General features: G+C 42.0%; 3 protein-coding genes across 3 annotated transcripts in view; 1 reads left to right on the forward strand and 2 right to left on the reverse strand.

Annotated features, from left to right (window-relative positions):
- Nucleotides 1–20823, forward strand: part of LOC142151019 (uncharacterized) — a 570528-nt gene that overhangs the window by 289801 nt on the left and 259904 nt on the right. The window lies entirely within an intron of this gene.
- Nucleotides 1–20823, reverse strand: part of LOC142150997 (gastrula zinc finger protein XlCGF66.1-like) — a 378789-nt gene that overhangs the window by 60391 nt on the left and 297575 nt on the right. The gene's annotated exons all lie outside the window — the stretch shown is intronic.
- Nucleotides 15521–20823, reverse strand: part of LOC142151016 (uncharacterized) — a 26065-nt gene continuing 20762 nt past the window's right edge. Inside the window, exon 3 of the mRNA XM_075206275.1 lies at nucleotides 15521–19827. Coding sequence (XP_075062376.1) covers nucleotides 18708–19382 — 675 coding nt within the window. The 5' untranslated portion in view covers nucleotides 19383–19827 and the 3' untranslated portion in view covers nucleotides 15521–18707. The remainder of the gene's footprint in view (nucleotides 19828–20823) is intronic.

Consider the following 20823-nt stretch of genomic DNA (forward strand, 5'->3'; position numbering starts at 1 on the left):
TAAATGATTATTTGCTGTTAATGTAAATCCATATTTATTTAAATATCACAAATTTCATTCATTATATCACTTTCTAATGCTATATTTTAATATTTCAGTCACAAATTAGTTTTAAATGAATCTAATAAAGTAATAAATGATTACATCTTTAATAGGCATTAGTGAACCCTAGAGGGCATCCTTCATGAGAGAATGTTCTTCATTTTGGATACAAACCCAACCTCACACGTTGTCCACACAGGAGGCTTAAATTACACAAACTGTCCCAGGTGCTTATTCCAGTGCTTGTCACACCCCTATAACCGCCTGAGGATTGTGTCACACACAGCACAGGTCACATTCCAGTGCTTGTCACACCCCTATAACCGCCTGAGGATTGTGTCACATACCAGTGCTTGTCACACCCCTATAACCGCCTGAGGATTGTGTCACACACAGCACAGGTCACATTCCAGTGCTTGTCACACCCCTATAACCGCCTGAGGATTGTGTCACACACAGCACAGGTCACATTCCAGTGCTTGTCACATCCCTATAACCGCCTGAGGATTGTGTCACACACAGCACAGGTCACATTCCAGTGCTTGTCACACCCCTATAACCGGCTGAGGATTGATGTCACACACAGCACAGGTCACATACCAGTGCTTGTCACACCCCTATAACCGGCTGAGGATTGATGTCACACACAGCACAGGTCACATTCCAGTGCTTGTCACACCCCTATAACCGCCTGAGGATTGTGTCACACACAGCACAGGTCACATTCCAGTGCTTGTCACACCCCTATAACTGCCTGAGGATTGTGTCACACACAGCACAGGTCACATTCCAGTGCTTGTCACACCCCTATAACCGCCTGAGGATTGTGTCACACACAGCACAGGTCACATTCCAGTGCTTGTCACACCCCTATATCCGCCTGAGGATTGATGTCACACACAGCACAGGTCACATTCCAGTGCTTGTCACACCCCTAGAACCGCCTGAGGATTGTGTCACTCACACACAGCACAGGTCACATACCAGTGCTTGTCACACCCCTATAACCGGCTGAGGATTGATGTCACACACAGCACAGGTCACATTCCAGTGCTTGTCACACCCCTATAACCGCCTGAGGATTGATGTCACACACAGCACAGGTCACATTCCAGTGCTTGTCACACCCCTATAACCGCCTGAGGATTGTGTCACACACAGCACAGGTCACATACCAGTGCTTGTCACACCCCTATAACCGCCTGAGGATTGTGTCACACACAGCACAGGTCACATTCCAGTGCTTGTCACACCCCTATAACTGCCTGAGGATTGTGTCACACACAGCACAGATCACATTCCAGTGCTTGTCACACCCCTATAACCGCCTGAGGATTGTGTCACACACAGCACAGATCACATACCAGTGCTTGTCACACCCCTATAACCGCCTGAGGATTGTGTCACACACAGCACAGGTCACATTCCAGTGCTTGTCACACCCCTATATCCGCCTGAGGATTGATGTCACACACAGCACAGGTCACATTCCAGTGCTTGTCACACCCCTATAACTGCCTGAGGATTGTGTCACACACAGCACAGGTCACATTCCAGTGCTTGTCACATCCCTATAACCGCCTGAGGATTGTGTCACACACAGCACAGGTCACATTCCAGTGCTTGTCACACCCATATAACCGCCTGAGGATTGATGTCACACACAGCACAGGTCACATTCCAGTGCTTGTCACACCCCTATAACAGCCTGAGGATTGTGTCACACACAGCACAGATCACATAACAGTGCTTGTCACACCCCTATATCCGCCTGAGGATTGATGTCACACACAGCACAGGTCACATTCCAGTGCTTGTCACATCCCTATAACCGCCTGAGGATTGTGTCACACACAGCACAGGTCACATTCCAGTGCTTGTCACACCCCTATAACCACCTGAGGATTGTGTCACACACAGCACAGGTCACATTCCAGTGCTTGTCACACCCCTATAACCGCCTGAGGATTGTGTCACACACAGCACAGGTCACATTCCAGTGCTTGTCACACCCATATAACCGCCTGAGGATTGATGTCACACACAGCACAGGTCACATTCCAGTGCTTGTCACACCCCTATAACCGCCTGAGGATTGTGTCACACACAGCACAGGTCACATTCCAGTGCTTGTCACACCCCTATAACAGCCTGAGGATTGTGTCACACACAGCACAGATCACATAACAGTGCTTGTCACACCCCTATATCCGCCTGAGGATTGTGTCACACACAGCACAGGTCACATTCCAGTGCTTGTCACACCCCTATAACCGCCTGAGGATTGATGTCACACACAGCACAGGTCACATTCCAGTGCTTGTCACACCCATATAACCGCCTGAGGATTGATGTCACACACAGCACAGGTCACATTCCAGTGCTTGTCACACCCCTATAACAGCCTGAGGATTGTGTCACACACAGCACAGATCACATAACAGTGCTTGTCACACCCCTATATCCGCCTGAGGATTGATGTCACACACAGCACAGGTCACATTCCAGTGCTTGTCACACCCCTATAACAGCCTGTGGATTGTGTCACACACAGCACAGATCACATAACAGTGCTTGTCACACCCCTATAACCGCCTGAGGATTGATGTCACACACAGCACAGGTCACATTCCAGTGCTTGTCACACCCCTATAACCGCCTGAGGATTGATGTCACACACAGCACAGGTCACATTCCAGTGCTTGTCACACCCCTATAACTGCCTGAGGATTGTGTCACACACAGCACAGGTCACATTCCAGTGCTTGTCACACCCCTATAACCACCTGATGATTGTGTCACACACAGCACAGGTCACATACCAGTGCTTGTCACACCCCTATAACTGCCTGAGGATTGTGTCACACACAGCACAGATCACATACCAGTGCTTGTCACACCCCTATAACTGCCTGAGGATTGATGTCACACACAGCACAGGTCACATTCCAGTGCTTGTCACACCCCTATAACCACCTGAGGATTGTGTCACACACAGCACAGGTCACATTCCAGTGCTTGTCACACCCCTATAACTGCCTGAGGATTGTGTCACACACAGCACAGGTCACATTCCAGTGCTTGTCACACCCCTATAACCACCTGATGATTGTGTCACACACAGCACAGGTCACATACCAGTGCTTGTCACACCCCTATAACTGCCTGAGGATTGTGTCACACACAGCACAGGTCACATTCCAGTGCTTGCCACACCCCTATAACCGCCTGAGGATTGTGTCACACACAGCACAGGTCACATTCCAGTGCTTGTCACACCCCTATAACCGCCTGAGGATTGATGTCACACACAGCACAGGTCACATTCCAGCAATCACTCGCAATCATACTTACCAACCTTATATTCTTATTTTCCGGGAGGCTGCGGGGGAGGTGGGCGTGGCAGGGGCGGGACTCCATAATGCGTGTCATTTTGGAGCCGCCCCCATGACATAATGACGCAAACGCATCATTTGACAGCGTGGGAAGGGCCAAACACCGTGATTCACCGGGAATTGCGGCGTTTGGGAGCTAATTCTGCCCACTTCACTAGGAAGTGGGCACTTCCTAGTGAAGTGGGCAGATCCAGGAGATTGCCACAGTCTCCCGGGAGTCTGTGAGACTCTCGCAAAATGCGGGAGTCTCCCGGACATTCCGGGAGAGTTGGCAAGTATGCTCGCAATGCAACACAAAGACATAAGAAAACAGCACTTATCACTAACAGAATCTAATTATGTTACATTTACAGCACAAGACATTCATGCTGATCTCATGCTGAACCAGGATCTGCTGCAGTAGGGGTGCCTTGGCCAGCAGCTGGTTCACAACCTCCCGGGTTACATTAGGGGCTTCCTTTAGCCTCAGTTTGTTCAATATCTGAGATTTGATTCTCTCCAGCCTCATTTCCTAGCTAAATTGTCGTTCCAATTCTGCAGAGTGCATACACACTGCATGCATGCTGCAAACACACTGTATATACACTGCATATATGCTGCATAGACACTGCATGCACAATGCACACACACGGCATATACACTGCATGCACACCGCATGCACACTACATATACGCTGCATGCACACCGCATATACACTACATGCGCACTGCATGCACACTGTGCATACACGACATATACGCTGCATGTACACTGCATGCGCGCTGCATATACACGACATGCACACTGCATACACACCGCATGCACACTGCATATACACTGCATGCACACTGCACACACAACGCATGCACACTGCATATACACTACACGCACACTGCATACACACCGCATGCACACTGCATATACACTACATGCACACTGCATGCACACCGCATATACACTATATGCACACTGCATACACACAGCATGCACACTGCATATACACTACATGTACACTGCATGCACACCGCATATACACTACATGCGCACTGCATGCACAATGCACGCACACTGCATATACACTACATACGCACTGCATGCACACTGCATATACACTACATGCGCACTGCATACACACCGCATGCACACTGCATATACACTACATGCACACTGCATACACACTACATGCACACTGCATATACACCACATGCACACCGCATATATGCTGCATACACACTGCATGCACACTGCATACACACTGCATGCACACCGCATATACACTGCATACACACTGTAGAATTGGAACAACATTTTTCCATTATTGAATAAGATTTTCAAGTCAGTTTGAAATCTCGATCAACGATTTTATGTGCCCTGGAATGATAATCTTTCATCTTTCCAGGGTACACACTACCGTGATATCAGGCCAATCTGTGTTTTATCATCTGATTGGCCCGATAATCTGCTGAAAATGCAGTAGTGTGTACCTAGCCTAAGATACATGGGTAGGTTTAGTGTTTGGGTTTAGTGTGTATCAGGAAAGAAGAAAAAAATATATTAAGGAATAATGGCTGAAAAAACTGAATTATAAAAGAAGTTGTACATGTGTCTGTCAATTTATGTGTGGCTGAAATGACAAAGACTCTAGGAAATAAATATGTGAATAAAAATTAAGTGTATAACGCTGAAAATACTTAAATTAATATAATGTGTCTGTCACAAGCAGTGGCGGTGCCCCAGGCTGTGGCGACTCACTCACCAGCCATGTCACGGCTATCGTCATGACGACCAGGATGTCACTTCCTGTAACGTTGTCCCGATCCATCTCCTAGGCAATGTTCGGGACGCTGTGATGGCTGCTTAGTTAGGGGGTATAGCTCTAAGTGTGTATAGATACAAGTGTGAAACAAAAAATGTAAACAGCATAATTCGGAGTTATACCGGACATCAGGCTATCAGAAGTGTCTAATCTCTGCTTCCTCTCTTTCATCAACAGGTAATTACTTCTACAGCCTTATTGCAAACAGTCTGAACCGAATTAAGAAAATGCCGTTTTATTTTTAATGGTAATTACTACTACAGCCTTATTGCAAACAGTCTGATCCGAATTAAGAAAATGCCGTTTTATTTTTAATGATAATTACTACTACAGCCTTATTGCCTTATTGCAAACAGTCTGATCCGAATTAAGAAAAAGCAGTTTTATTTCTAATGGTAATTACTACTACAGCCTTATTGCAAGTTGTCTTTTCACTGTTTGTTTGTTTAAACATTTTACTGCTAAGGTTTGTTGGGGGGGGGTTATTGAGGGCTTGATTGAAGTGCTCTGATCACATGTGTCTGTTAAGCAGATATATTCATAGTAGAATGGCTGCAAAGCCAGTGATGGATGCTTAGTTAGTGTGTATAGCTCTGTGTGTATAGATACAAGTGTGAAACAAAAAATTCGGAGTTATACCGGAGTTACACTGGAGGAAATAGGAGAAGAACATTCTGCCTATTAACTCAGCTTCACAAGGACAACTGTCAGTATTCACCTGAAATTCCATATTCTACCTCTGATGTTTTCAACTCACTCTGGCTACAAGCTACATGCAACATGAGGACTGTTTTGGACTCTGATCTCATTTTCCTCTCATCTCATGAAAGTTTATTCTATTTGTCAGTTTGTTTTCAAGGCAAAATCCACTCTGTTTAATCAGATTGCTGTACTACTTGCTCAACCACTCCCTACCCATGCTACAGTTATTTCTGTCCCCTTTCTCACCACTGTACTTCAATTCTATTTAATCTTTGTCTCCCATCACAAGTAGGAAGAAATTATACTGCCTTTCAGCCAATCTCCTCTCTCATGAGTCTGCAAAATCTCAGCTACTCAATTACCTGCTCTTTATTATTATCCATTCAACACTTCCACCCACTCCCCCACATGGCTCCCCACATCATTACTTTATACTATCCAGACATCCAGGAATACACTACATTTGCTGCAGCCTAGCTCTACACTACTTATCTGATTACACTGGACATTGCAATTAGGTAATTCCTTTAATTCCTCGTTTTTGCTATTTGACTACTAGTCCCAATGCTTGCCAAAATATTTTTCTTTCTCTCTTTCATGGCATTATCTTTAGGACTATATTATCCCTCACCCATCCTGCAACACACACCTCTGTCCACATTGCCCCTTCATTACTTCACTTACCTCCAGTGAACACTCATGAACTCTTTTGCTATTTAAATTCAATAACTTTAACAGCCTCACCCTGCCGCCAGAAACTAAAAAGACACACATCTTACAATCATCTTTCCTACCTTTCTTCCTCCCTACTTCTATTAGCTGGTGATATATCACCTAATCCAGGTCCCCCTCACTTCTCCCACACACATATATCTGAACACTACAGAAATCTAGCAAACCTCAAACACATAACCTGTCTCCTCTCTCTTCCAAAGTCCTTTAGATGTGCCCTTTGGAATGCACGCTCTGTTTTTTAACAAACTTACCTCCGTACATGATCTCTTCCTCTCATACAACCTCAACCTTCTAGCAATAACAGAAACATGGCTCACGTATTCAGACACTGCCTCACCTGCAGCCCTTTCACATGGTGATCTCCATTTCACCCACACCCCCAGACCAGGAGGCAGTTCTTTACCCTCCCTGGTGTCAAACTCTTCCAAGCCTCCTCGTACCCGCAGGAATATCAACGCTATTGATTTTCAACAGTTTTCCACCTCTCTCCAACACCTTCTCTCCCCAATTTCTACATTCTCCTCCCCTAATCGGGCAGTACCCCATTTTCATCAAACCCTTGCAACTGCTCTGGATCAAGTGGCTCCAGCGACACTACATACTTCGCGTAGAATTCGTTGCCAACCGTGGCACACTACAGTAACACGAACTCTACAAAAACTTTCTCGTAAAGCAGAACGTCACTGGCTTAAATCTTGTGCCTCTAATGATTTCATCAGATATACTGATATCTACCACTCCTACAGAAATGTTCTGGACACTGCTAAACAAGCATACTACCGATCTCTCATCTATGCTCAGGCTTCTAACCCCAAACGCCTCTTTAACACATTTAACTCTCTTCTGAATCCTCCAGCCCCAAATCCTCCAACTAACATCGGTGCACAGGATCTTGCTTCCTATTTCAAGGACAAAATAGATAAGATCAGGCTTGAAATGGTATCTCCCTTGATGTCACTCACCGGACTGTGAGTGCTTCTTCCCGTGTGTTTAGGAACCGTGGCCGTCCACCATCCTGAGGGTCTGCGCATGTGCAGCCCTTTCAAACCTTCAGTACATGTTCCTTTTAGTTAATTGGCTGATCAGGCAACACTCCCTATTTAAAGCACCTGTGGTCAATACCTCGTGGCCTGATCTTGGAGTCTCATTCCCCATGAGCCTCTGAAGGTGTTCCTGTGTTTCCTCGTGTATTAAGCTCCTGCTGATTTCTGTTGTTCGTTGTGGTTTCCAGACCACTTCATCTCTCCTGTGTTTCATCGTGACTGCACCAGCTGATTCCTATCTGCTGCCTCCGTGCTCTACAGTTTCCAGCTCACTTCAACTCTCCCGTGTTTCATCGTGACTGCACCAGCTGATTCCTATCCGCTGCCTCCGTGCTCTACAGTTTCCAGCTCACTTCAACTCTCCTGTGTTTCATCGTGACTGCACCAGCTGATTCCTATCCGCTGCCTCCGTGTATCTACAGTATCCTGCTCAGCTCAACTCTCCCGTGTTTCATCGTGACTGCACCAGCTGATTCCTATCCGCTACCTCCGTGTATCTGCAGTGTCCTGCTCATCGCAACCCTCCAGTACTCCTCGTGTCTGCAGCCAGCTGATCCGCTCTCCGTGCTTCTACAGTGTTCCTGCCTGTGTCAACTCGCCTGTCTGCATTGGATCAACGCTCCGCTGCTTTCATCTCTGCTATACCACCTCTACTCTCCAGTGATCTCCAGGTGTCCCGTTCTATATACACTACTGCTTCCTGAGTATTGTTTCCATCGTTGCTGGTCTACCTACCTGTGCGCTGCACCTACTTGGTTACCGCTTCCATCCTCCTGGGACTTCGTATCCTGCCGGCCTCCAGCCGTTCAGGTATCTCTGCACTTCTGTCTGACAGCCTGCTCTCCTGAACCACGGTATGCATACTTATCATTGACTGTGCTGGTGTATTGCATACCTTGCTGGACTGAGTTGTTCTCCTCTGGAGTTTCCTATCCACTGAGACTGTTGCCATCATTTGACTGTGTTACCTTTTAGCCTGGATAGTTCTTGTGACTTTGTATATTTGTGCAGTGCTGCTCAGTTATTACTATTTTGTGCATATCATCGTGGGATCAAGTTCAGTGTGCCCGTGTATACTCTGCATTACATTTCTCTCCCCGTGCTCCTCCTCACATATATATTTCAGTGGTACAACTTGCTAGAGGCAGACCAATGTTCCCTGTTTTCTGAGTCACCTGTTTCCAGTATCCTTTCACATAGCAGTGGTACAACTTGCTAACGCAGACCACTGATTTCCCGGATACCTCCACCTGGATTCCATTCCCTCACCTAGACAGCGGTACAACTTGCTATACGCAGACCGCTGACTCTCATCACCTCCTCGTTACTTCTGGACATTCCTCCTCACTATAGCAGTGGTACAACTTGCTATCCGCAGACCACTGACTACCCTCACGTTTCCTTGTCCACTCAGTTCCTCGTATACAATTATCTATATAATAGCAGTGCTGCTAGTCATAGACTTTCCACGAGCATTCTCTTACCATCTGCTGTCTCCTGTTCCGTGATCACCCCGCTACCAGAGTACCACATTACCACCTATACTGCTCTGGTAAGTCCATCATCTGGTGATACCTGGGTAAAGACACCTAGTGCCCGTGACACGCAATCTGCTCAATTCCTTTGTAGCACCCTCTGACACTCTCTCTTCATTTGATCCCACAAATGAAGAGGAAGTTTCTACTCTCTTCTCATCTTCCTACTCTACCTCCTGTCCTCTTGATCCCATTCCCTCACAAATGGGTATGTCCCTGTCTCCTGTGCTCATTCCCCCTCTAACTAAAATCTGTAATCTATCTCTTTCTACTGGTATTTTTCCATCTATATTCAAGCATGCAGTGATTACTCCCATTTAAAAAAAAAACAGAATTCTGACCCTAACGCTCTCATAAATTACCGCCCCATCTCCCAGCTCCCATGCCCCTACAAGCTTCTCGAGAGAATTGCCTACACACGCCTCACACACTTTCTTACAGCAAACAACTTATTGGATCCTCTTCAGTCAGGCTTTCGCTCTCAACACTCCACAGAGACTGCGCTGACCAAAGTTGTCAATGATTTGATCACAGCAAAAAATAATAACCAATACTCTCTTCTAATTCTCCTGGATCTCTCTGCTGCATTTGACACTGTTGACCACTCTCTCCTCATACAAACGCTGCAATCCCTAGGTCTTGAAGGCACTGTCCTATCCTGGTTCTCATCCTACCTATCTAATCGCTCTTTCAGTGTTAATTTCTCTGGATCCACCTCTGCTCCGCTTCCTTTATCAGTTGGAGTTCCACAAGGCTCAGTCCTAGGTCCTCTGCTATTCTCTATCTACACCACTTCTCTTGGAAAACTAATAAGCTCCTTTGGATTTCAGTATCATCTCTATGCGGATGATACACAAATTTATCTATCCTCTCCTGATCTTTCACCATCTGTGTTGTCTCGCGTTACTGACTGTCTTTCTGCCATTTCATCTTGGATGTCTTCTCGCCAACTCAAACTCAATCTTTCAAAAAATGAATTAATAATATTCCCATCCAAGAACAGAAGCTTCCTGCCTGACATTTCTATTTCTGTCGATAACATGACCATAAATCCCACCCCGCAAGCTCGTTGCCTAGGTGTAATACTTGATTCACAACTGTCGTTTATTCCCCACATCAACTCTATATCTAAATCATGTTACATACACCTAAAGAACATTTCCAGAATACGCACATATCTGACACAAGACACCGCAAAAACATTAATTCATGCACTCATCATCTCCCGCATCGACTATTGCAATTCCCTCCTTACTGGTCTTCCCAAAGTCAGACTTGAACCCCTACAATCTATTTTGCACGCAGCGGCTAGACTGATTTTCCTTACAAACCGTTATTTCTCTGCTAAGCCACTCTGTCAGTCTCTACATTGGCTGCCTGTATTTCAACGAATCCAATATAAAATTCTTCTACTAACATACAAGGCCATCAACAAAATTGCACCGACATACATTTCCTCACTTGTCTCGAAATATCTCCCTACTCGACACCTCCGTTCTGCACAAGATCTACGTCTCTCCTCCACTCACATCACATCCTCCCATTCTCGGTTACAGGATTTTTTCCAGGCTGCACCTACTTTGTGGAATTCCCTCCCTCGCACAGTAAGACTTTCCTCTAGTCTTCAAACCTTCAAGCGTTTACTGAAAACCCACCTCTTCAGACAAGGTTATGATATTCCTCAAGCATCATCTTAATTTCCCTAGATTACCCTATTGCCATCCTCTACACTGCTAACGCAAGACAACAACCTTCTGACCAACATTGCAACACACACAGCCCACTCAGTACTTTTACCTTTGCAGTCTGGCTGGTCCATTGTGCAATATGATGTAGCACATGCCCTTGTGTTTCTAACTCCCATTGTCCTATAGATTGTAAGCTTTCGAGCAGGGTTCTCTTACCTCTCTGTCTGTATGTATTACCCAGTATTGTCTTATTAATGTTTGTTCCCAATTGTAAAGCGCTACGGAATTTGCTGGCGCTATATAAATAAATGATGATGATGATGATGACCTGATCTTTTGAAGAGCCACATGCCGGCATTAGGTGGCAGTCGGGCGTATGCGGAGATCGATAAATAAATATATTATTCAATAGCCCTTAGGAGCGTTGCTAGTTAATTATGAACTCCTGGGGTATAATGACTGGTTGTTTATCCCAGGCTGCCATTGGCCCATATGTGTATATAAGGCAGGGAGGGCTTAGTCTCCTTGCCGGTTATAGTGTCCTGTGTGCTCAGATAGTGCTGACCAGTTTGTTCCTGTGATATTCTTATATCTTGACCTCATTTTCCATTGTGACCCTTGGCCTTGTTTCTGGAACCTGCCTGTACTCTTGTTGCTCTGACCTCTGGCTTAGTCATCTGGATACTCCTGTTCGCTGCCAGCCCTGACCCTTTGGCCTGTACCAGACTATTCTTCCTTTTGCACTGTTTCTGGACATTCTGCTGTCTCCCGGTTACACCTCCTACCTTCCCGCACTATGGTCCCTATACAGAAGCTCCTACTACTGAAGAATTAAGACCTGGGGGCATCCAAGTACCTGCGATCAAATCAAGCTCTACGGGAAAGGCGACTGTTCTAGGAGTTAATGTTTAGGGCGCTAGCTGTAACCGTGTCAAGATATTCTTTGTTTTCTGTTCTTTCCAATAGATACCTTGAAAATATCAGGAAAATAAATTAACAAAATAATAGTGCAATGTCGTTTATGACAAAATGCCAAATTATCATAAATAAGTAACATAACGTAAATAAGTGATAAAAAATGTTCTATCTACCAATAATGACTTTTTCATACTCCTCTGTGCCCAGTGCGACCAGTTATTCAAAATGTCTCATCCCCTAGTGGAGGAAAACTTTTATTTCTGCCTTTAGATCACAATCTTTGTACCAGTGTTTGGAAAACACAAATGTTTCAGACGCGTTGCCCCCTAGTGGTTGTGAACTTACTAGTTATCTTGTGATCCAGCATTCACATAATGGTCTGTTTATGATTCAAGGTGTTTTGTTGTAGGGACCTTCCTTAGGGATTACCTCACCAATAAATCTGTTATACCCTTATTGGCACATTCTGTTACTATACAAGATATAAGGGAGATGGATTGGATATGTGCTGCTCATCTACCCCCACACTGGTTGAACATTGTAGAAACTAGAAAGGTACAGTCAAGACATAGCTAGAAATGTATCCAGGGAGGCTGGCATGCAATCCCCAGCACGTACTGTGGTGGTAAGGGGTGGTTCTCCATTTATTTGTGGAAAATTAGATGATTCAGCAAGAATTGGTAAGTTTATGATGGGGAGAGATAAAAGACAGCTCACATCCGGGTCCCAGGTCAGGATTTGGGTTATACTGACTGTTGTGGTGAATCTCAGTGGTACACTGTAGCCAAAAATGGGACGTTGGTTAAGAATCAGACACTGCATGAGATACATGGGAATGGGTGTACTTCTATAACCACAGCTGTGGCACAGAAATGGACAGTAATACACAGTACTATATGACATACATGGGATATACTTATAATAATGTGTAGGACTTCCCCTGCCACAAGGATTATATTGGGTATACGGTAGTAAGGCATACTCATGGATTCCAATGGGAGCTACAGGACAATGTGCATTATCTGATGTGATCCCATTTGTCTGAGCAACTAAAGAATTAAAACAAAATCCCAGAAACATTCCCATGGACCATGATTTGGTTCCCATAGAATTAAACATATCTGAGGCACAGAAACAAAAGGAGACAAAAGCTTCAGATTCATTAATAGTGAAAGAACTGAAGGAAATTTGTTTCCATTATATAGATAGTAGAAAATGTCACAGATATAATCAGTCTGGTGGTTGACATGAAAGGTGAATTAATTTGGCAATTAATGGAACCATAGAAGAGGTCTCTCAAATAGGAAAAGTGGCATAGAATGGCACTGGATCAGACTCTGGCAGCAGAGGGAGGTACTTGTGCAGTAGTTGGATAGGAATGTTGTACAAACATAAAGGGATAATGAGCGAAAAGCACCAGGGGGTTTATTTACTAAACTGCGGGTTTGAAAAAGTGGAGATGTTGCCTATAGCAGCCAATCAGATTCTATCTGTCATTTTGTAGAATGCACTAAATAAATGATAGCTAGAATCTGATTGGTTGCTATAGGCAACATCTCCAGTTTTTCAAACCCAGTTTGGTAAATATATCCCCCGATATGTGTTTGTGTGTACATCTAAAATATATGAAGACATTTGAAACTCTTTCCATTAAAAACTCCAAAAAGCAATGACATTATCACAATTAAGGCAGAACCATAATTGACATGATTCTTGTGCAATACAGACATGGTATGCCATCACTTCCTGTGGTTTCAGCAATATTATGGAGTGAGATTGCCATCAATAATTTATGACAACAATACATTTGATTAATCCATGCACAAAGAAGAAGCTGGACTTCAGAATGAATTATCTCAGCAACACAGTTTAATCTCACGCCCATGTACATCATAACATTTTGTTAGATTTGCTTTATCATACTTTAGGGCCTTATTCCTCTGTTGAATTACTCTGTATGTCTCTACACTGGTGACGTATCATATAAGCTGTCGTACTGAGATAATTAGAAAAACAAGCTTACTCAATCCTATTGATTTGACGTATCATATAAGCTGTCGTACTGAGATAATTAGAAAAACGAGCTTACTCAATCCTATTGATTTGACGTATCATATAAGTTGTCATAACACTGTGAATCAGTTATATTAGAGGTTATAAGCAAGGCACAGGTACTAAATATACTAACTAGGGAACCTATAAAAACGGCAATAAAATATGTTGTCAAGTATTTACGGAATAAAGAAGGTTTAACAATCAGTGGAGTGGTTTCGCGGTTGGACAATTATTTATTGTCCATTTTATCAGATTCATTTTCAATCAGTTTGATCCATTGTTCACTTTTTATATTTCGCTATTAGTATGTTTTAATTTTAATTAATAAAGGAGTATTTAACAGAATTTAGAATTTACTTATCATTAAATTGATTTCCAGTCCAATGGAGTGCCCCATTTGATAATTTCTTTCTTTCTGCCTTGTTATGTTCCAAAGCAATTCAATGGTCGGGAGCACCTATCCCCGTGGTGTGTAGTTGAAATTATAAGGTTTTATTGATATGCACACCAGTGAGGGAATATATGGGCTACCTGGTGCGGTTTATCCTTTGTGGTTACAATTTAGTTTGCTTTTCAGTGAGCAATGTCTGCCACTACATTCTCTTACAAAGCCTAAGGTAACTTTGAACATCAGTTCAAGGATACATAAAGCCGACATGACAGGATGACTGGGAAAGCCTTTTATTAGTAATCTGCACAGAAGTGTACACGAAACACACAGAGAGCACTAGAACAATGCAGCAAGTGATATATACATAAATTACAATATGTTTCCACATTAAAAGGAAAACAAAAATGATACTATATTAATAATAGGAAGCATATGAGACAATTATTGATACAGGAAAAAGGACATACAAAATGATTGGAAACACGAATTCAAATTCAGATAGACACAGATGTTATAAATGCTCAGAGAAAATTAATTAACCAAAATTAGTCCCGGTTTGGAAAAAGTGAAATGTTCACCACGGGGAAAGGATTTATTGCAAATTTAGCCAACCAGTTTATTGAATCCTAAGTTAACGAAGGAGAATATTGATGCTCAATCTTCAGTTATCTACTAGTAAATACTAAATCCTCAATATGGGGTTCTGTTCTTCCAATACCGGTATTCACAAACCAGACCCCAGTACGTAGCTCCAAATTTGCACACACAGTTCAATAATTTACCAACGATAAATCAGGACTGAGTGGGATGGATGTGGGGACTATAATTTGTGCTACAGAGCTGCTCAGACCATCAGTTGTATAGACTACATGTGTGTATTCTGTGATCACACAGATCTGTTAATTAGCAGCTCCACCATTGTGTCAGTGACAGTAATCTCACTCCAGTGCTGAATCTGCTTTACTTAGTTATTTTTCATTACTAACACTATAGGGATTATGGCTATAGATACATATAATGTGGTAGTATATATGTAATATATGTGACTATGGCTTAGACCTATAACATTGTGTGATATCCATTTTCCATGAGTCTTTGCTTGTAAACAATGTAACCAGCATGATGTGCATTATATTACATTGGGTTAAAGTTTTGTTTTTGTTACTGGACAAATAGTTATAGTTATATCCCATAGAACATATAATATAACATATAAATGACCACACCTGATTAAGCAGATGTCCAAGGAGACTGCAAACTCCTTAAAACATCTCACAAAATAACAAGAAAAGTGACTGCGCTCAATGGGTACATAAAGAACATGTATCAATAACATACATTTATAATAGGTCTCACTGCAAGAATAAAATACAAATATTATATTGTAATGTGACCAAATATAGATACTATTAGGTTTATTTTCCAAGGCTAGAAATAGGTAATTAGATGAAACTTTTTGTTTCTTAGCTGAATAGATGAACTTACTGCTGATCTATTCTGGAAAGAGTCTTGAATAAGCGTTATATGTATATAGTTTATAACATGTATTATGAAACACAATATATATATATATATATATATACACACACACAAGTTAACCCGTGCATGATACTCATGCATTCTAGTCAAATCAAGCTACTTAAGGTGTTAAAAAGGTTCTTGTCATGCATTTGGGCCTAGCCCAGGCCTCCTCAGGGGAAGAGCGTTACTTCCCGAAGCAAGCGCCCTTTTTTAACGTGGTTTTGTCCACATGTCACCACCTCATCATTTTTCTCCATCACCTCATCCTTCATCTTCATCGCCACATCCTTCATCAAGCTACTTAAGGTGTTAAAAACGCCCCACTGTCACCCCCGGCAACCACCACCCACTCCCAACTGTCACTTCTCCTTCAAGAAATATATAGGTCACTGTATAACTCTGCCCAGCAGGTGGCGCTGCAGCTTGTTTTTTTTTTTTTTCACACACGCCACTAGGCATTTATATAGTAGATATATATTTCACTTCTGAGATTCTGGAGCTGTGCTATCTATATTGATGGATGTCTCTATTGCAATAAATGAACAATGCTTCAGAGATATCTGAACATTCAATTTCTTTGTCAACTGACACCAGGTGACTCAATATAATTGAGGTTACAGGTGTCAGTGTTTGCAGGATATTGACTCATCTGATTGTTTCCGCTGAAGAACTCACCAGTTAGGGTGAAGAAACACGTTATGACTATCTACATATTTCTGATTGCCTGGATGGTAACTTTATTCCCTTATGGGAAGGAGCCTGTTTGGTACTATTGTTCCTAAATATAGCAATTGAAAATGAGCTATTATCCAGTGGATGACAGAGTGATATCTTCATTATAATATCGTGACCACGTTATTAAAGTGGAAGGATTGGGAAACCTATCTGGAAATCCGTGTGTGAACCAAGCATAGTGGATAAGTAACTTTACATCTCCAGACGTGAGTGGATGGATACTTGCAGTCTGTGTGAACTTGGATTGCAGTGTATGATACTTCCCTGACTGGTATAGTACGTTACATTGTTCCATCTGTCTATGGTCACTAATTCCTGGTAGAGATATACCACAAATCTGTTTGTTATTGGCACAGAAAGATAAAATGGCTTTAACTAGCTAAACAGGTGACATTTATCATATGTGGATGGTTTTACTATTTTTTCAATTGCGATCTCCTCTGGGAGGTAGTTTATTACTTCTTCTGAATTATAAAACAACTGGTGGATACAGCTAGTGTGGATCACTTCAATATCACTTTATATGTCTCCTGACAAAGCATGGAGATATACAGATGTATCATCTCATTATATACATATATGTTTCACATGCAGCATGGTGATATTTACACATATATTTGCTCCTGAAGAGTGAATATTTGTTGGCTCCTGTACAGCATCAATAGCTTTTATATATGATTTTTAAATTTACTATTCTGATATCAGGTTTAATGTATTAATAAATGTATTAACTTTATTATATATGTTTTTTGAGTTGTGATTATTATAATTGGTGCTGCAGACCCTCAGCGCTGTACTTATCTATATAATTTAATTGGGAATTAATATTTCCCTTATAAAGCTAGTGAGGTTACGATCTATAGTATCAATAGATATTTGATCTATTTTGAGGCCTACCGTGCGCCATTAGGAGGTTGTGTGTGTGCTTTTTAGTAATGTTTTCTAATAATATCTATATATGTGGTATCATTATAATATATTATACATTGTATTTTATTCTTTCAGTGAGACCTATTTTAAATATATGTTCTTAATAGAAGTTTAAGTATAATAAATACACAGGGGCAAACGCAGGATTTGTAGAGAGGGGTTTTCACACCACGCCACCAGTGGGCGTGACCAGCATGCATGGAGGCTTGGCTATAATTTTAGACAGCGTCTTGGCTGCTCTCCAACTCTTCCTATCCCCATAATATACATGGGCATTGCTGCGTGCACTATTGTTAGGTGCACACAGCTCTCCCTTTTCAAGCAGAGCCGTGTGAAGCAGGAGCAGGGTCCAACCACCTCAATTATACAGAGACCCAGGCTTGGAGGGGGGTTTCCAGGCACTAGAAACTCCCCCCCCCCCCTCAGTTTGCCTATGATACAGTATCTGATTGATTACACAAAATGACTGTAAGTTCTATTTTTTCAATTTATAATAAATTACGCATTGAGTCCACTTCTGTAAAGAAACGGACATGGTTTATGGAACCAGTGTTACAACCCATTATTCTAAGCCATACCCGGACTGCTCTTTTTAGCCATGTTGTTATCAGGAAGTACCAGTGATGGAACTGTAACATCTCCTTGGAAAAGTACTTCAGGGGTTAAATTCCACCTCCACAGGGAACACTCAGGAGTTGAGAGAATTAAGCTACCATTATTTCCGTTTGCTCCATATTGTCCACTAGTGAGCTCTACAGACAGCCAGGAGCCTGACCCAGCAGGGGTCACCTGAGGGAGGACACCTGGGGAGGTAGGGGAGGGAGCTGGATAGTCTGAGAAGCCCACCAATCGAGACCTTTTACAACTGCCCTGGGAAGGCAGTTCCCAAGGTGTGATTATGAGGTGATAAAAGAGACTACCCTGGGAGCTGGACACGTGTGTGACTGGCAGAGCATCACCTCTTGACCAAAGTCAGTGATGTTCTGTGGAACATATCTCACTGGATTTATTTGTACTGATTTCCTCACTTGTTGGACCTGCTATCTTTAAGGGGGCTGTGCTGTATTTAATCCTGTTCTGCAGAATAAATCATCCTTCTATTTTTCCTCTAATACCGTGTCTGAGTGATTTGGGAACCACATATCTTCACAACTTTTCTTGCTATAATATGGGATTTAACGGACTTAAAATGAACTTGTTCAAATCAAATGTATCTATTATACTATGGAAAATTTGCACATTTTCCCTCCAGGGTATTACTGGGTATTACTGGAACATGAATCTTCTGATGTTTTACAAGACCTGACTTACGAGTAAAACACTTGCTACATTCAGAACATTTAAATGGTTTCTCCCCTGTGTGAATCCTCTGATGTTTTACAAGATCTGACTTTTGGATAAAACACTTGCTACATTCAGAGCATTTATATGGTTTCACCCCTGTGTGAATCCTCTGATGTGAAACAAGATGGGTATTTTGTATAAAACACTTGCTACATTCAGAACAATTAAATGGTTTCTCTCCTGTGTGAATCCTCTGATGTTTTACAAGATCTGACTTTTGGATAAAACACTTGCTACATTCAGAGCATTTAAATGGTTTCTCTCCTATGTGTATTCTTTGATGTTTCGCAAGACCTGACTTTTGGATAAAACATTTGCTACATTCAGAGCATTTAAATTGTTTCTCTCCTGTGTGAATCCTCTGATGTTCAACAAAATTTGACTTTCGGGTAAAACACTTGCTACATTCAGAGCATTTAAATGGTCTCTCCCCTGTGTGAATCCTCTGATGTCGAACAAGACCTGACATGATGGTAAAACACTTGCTACATTCAGAGCATTTAAATGGTCTCTCCCCTGTGTGAGTCCTCTGATGTCGAACAAGACCTGACATGATGGTAAAACACTTGCTACAATCAGAGCATTTAAATGGTTTCTCCCATGTGTGAGTCCTCTGATGTCGAACAAGACCTGACTTGATGGTAAAACACTTGCTACATTCAGAGCATTTAAATGGTTTCTCTTCTGCGTGAATCCTCTGATGTATGATCAGTTGTGATTTATATGTAAAACATTTATCACATTCAGATGCACAGATAGAGTTTCTCTCCTGTGAGATTCATCATGTGTCTGATGAGTAACAACTTATTTGTAGAATGTTTCTTCTATTCACAAATTGAAATTAGCTTGTGTGGCTCCTCTAGAGTGTAAGAAGTATTTATGTCTGTAGTCTATATGACTTGTAGGTGAGTACTTATTGGAATACTCAGGTGTTCAGATGACAAGATCATTTCTGAGATATCTTCTGTTTTCAGTGGGAATCCTGCTCATTAATTCCCCTGTGAGAAAAAAAAAGTATGTTTATATTTAGAAGCCTAAATATTACATTAATGAATCTACTTTAACAGTACTAGTGTTACATTGTGTATTTTATACACAAATATGACCCAGACATTGACCATTGTCCTTATTTTTGCATACGTTGTCACACAAATATACATATTTAAATCGATACTGTGAAGAATTATATTTACACCCACACAAGACAAAAAGCTGTGATATATCTACACAGGAGATAATGGACAAGCCACCTATTCACTATTAGTGACGTGTTAAAATCAAATTTATAATAGTAAATACGTTTATAATTATAATTGTTCATAAATATCTAACTACACTGCCAACCATCGGACAAAGTAGATACATTAAATATCCTGACAATACACTGTATATTATAAGTTTAACACAGAAAACCCCAGTTTTGTTTTGCAATACTGTGTATATTGTGAGGTAGGACATTGTTATTTCTGAGACCAGGGTAGAAAATTTGTTTTTTCTGTTGTAACCTTTCAAAAGCAAATACCTTTTATCTGATGTATATCTGATACAATAAGTCTTTGATTTGAAAGCCTTTTGCATATCTTGGTGCAAGGAAATGCTTTGCAATACTTTTCTTTGGGAATGTGTATTCTGCAACTGTTAGAACAAAAGGTCTAATGCTAATCAGGCCTTTTGATGTGTGAGATTTCACTTGGAGACAGGAAGGTTTATTTTAAAACGTGCCGCTACATTTCCTGTGTCTAAAACAAAGATGCAGGACATCACAGCGTTTCTAGAATTTCACAGATAAGTGTAAATATCGTTAGCTTTGCGATGCATGTAAATCTAGATGTAAATCTTGTTTGGGTAAACAGGGTACATTCTGATTCTAAAAATAGCCTGTGTCCAAATCTGTATAAAATGCACTCTTTCAACATCTGACTGATCACTGGTACCTCTAACCAGTGAGAGCAAATAAAGATCTTGCTTCAAAGACCTACTTGAAAACATCTTTA

The sequence above is a fragment of the Mixophyes fleayi genome, chromosome 4, assembly GCF_038048845.1.
Source record: "Mixophyes fleayi isolate aMixFle1 chromosome 4, aMixFle1.hap1, whole genome shotgun sequence".
Taxonomy (NCBI): Eukaryota; Metazoa; Chordata; class Amphibia; order Anura; family Limnodynastidae; genus Mixophyes; species Mixophyes fleayi.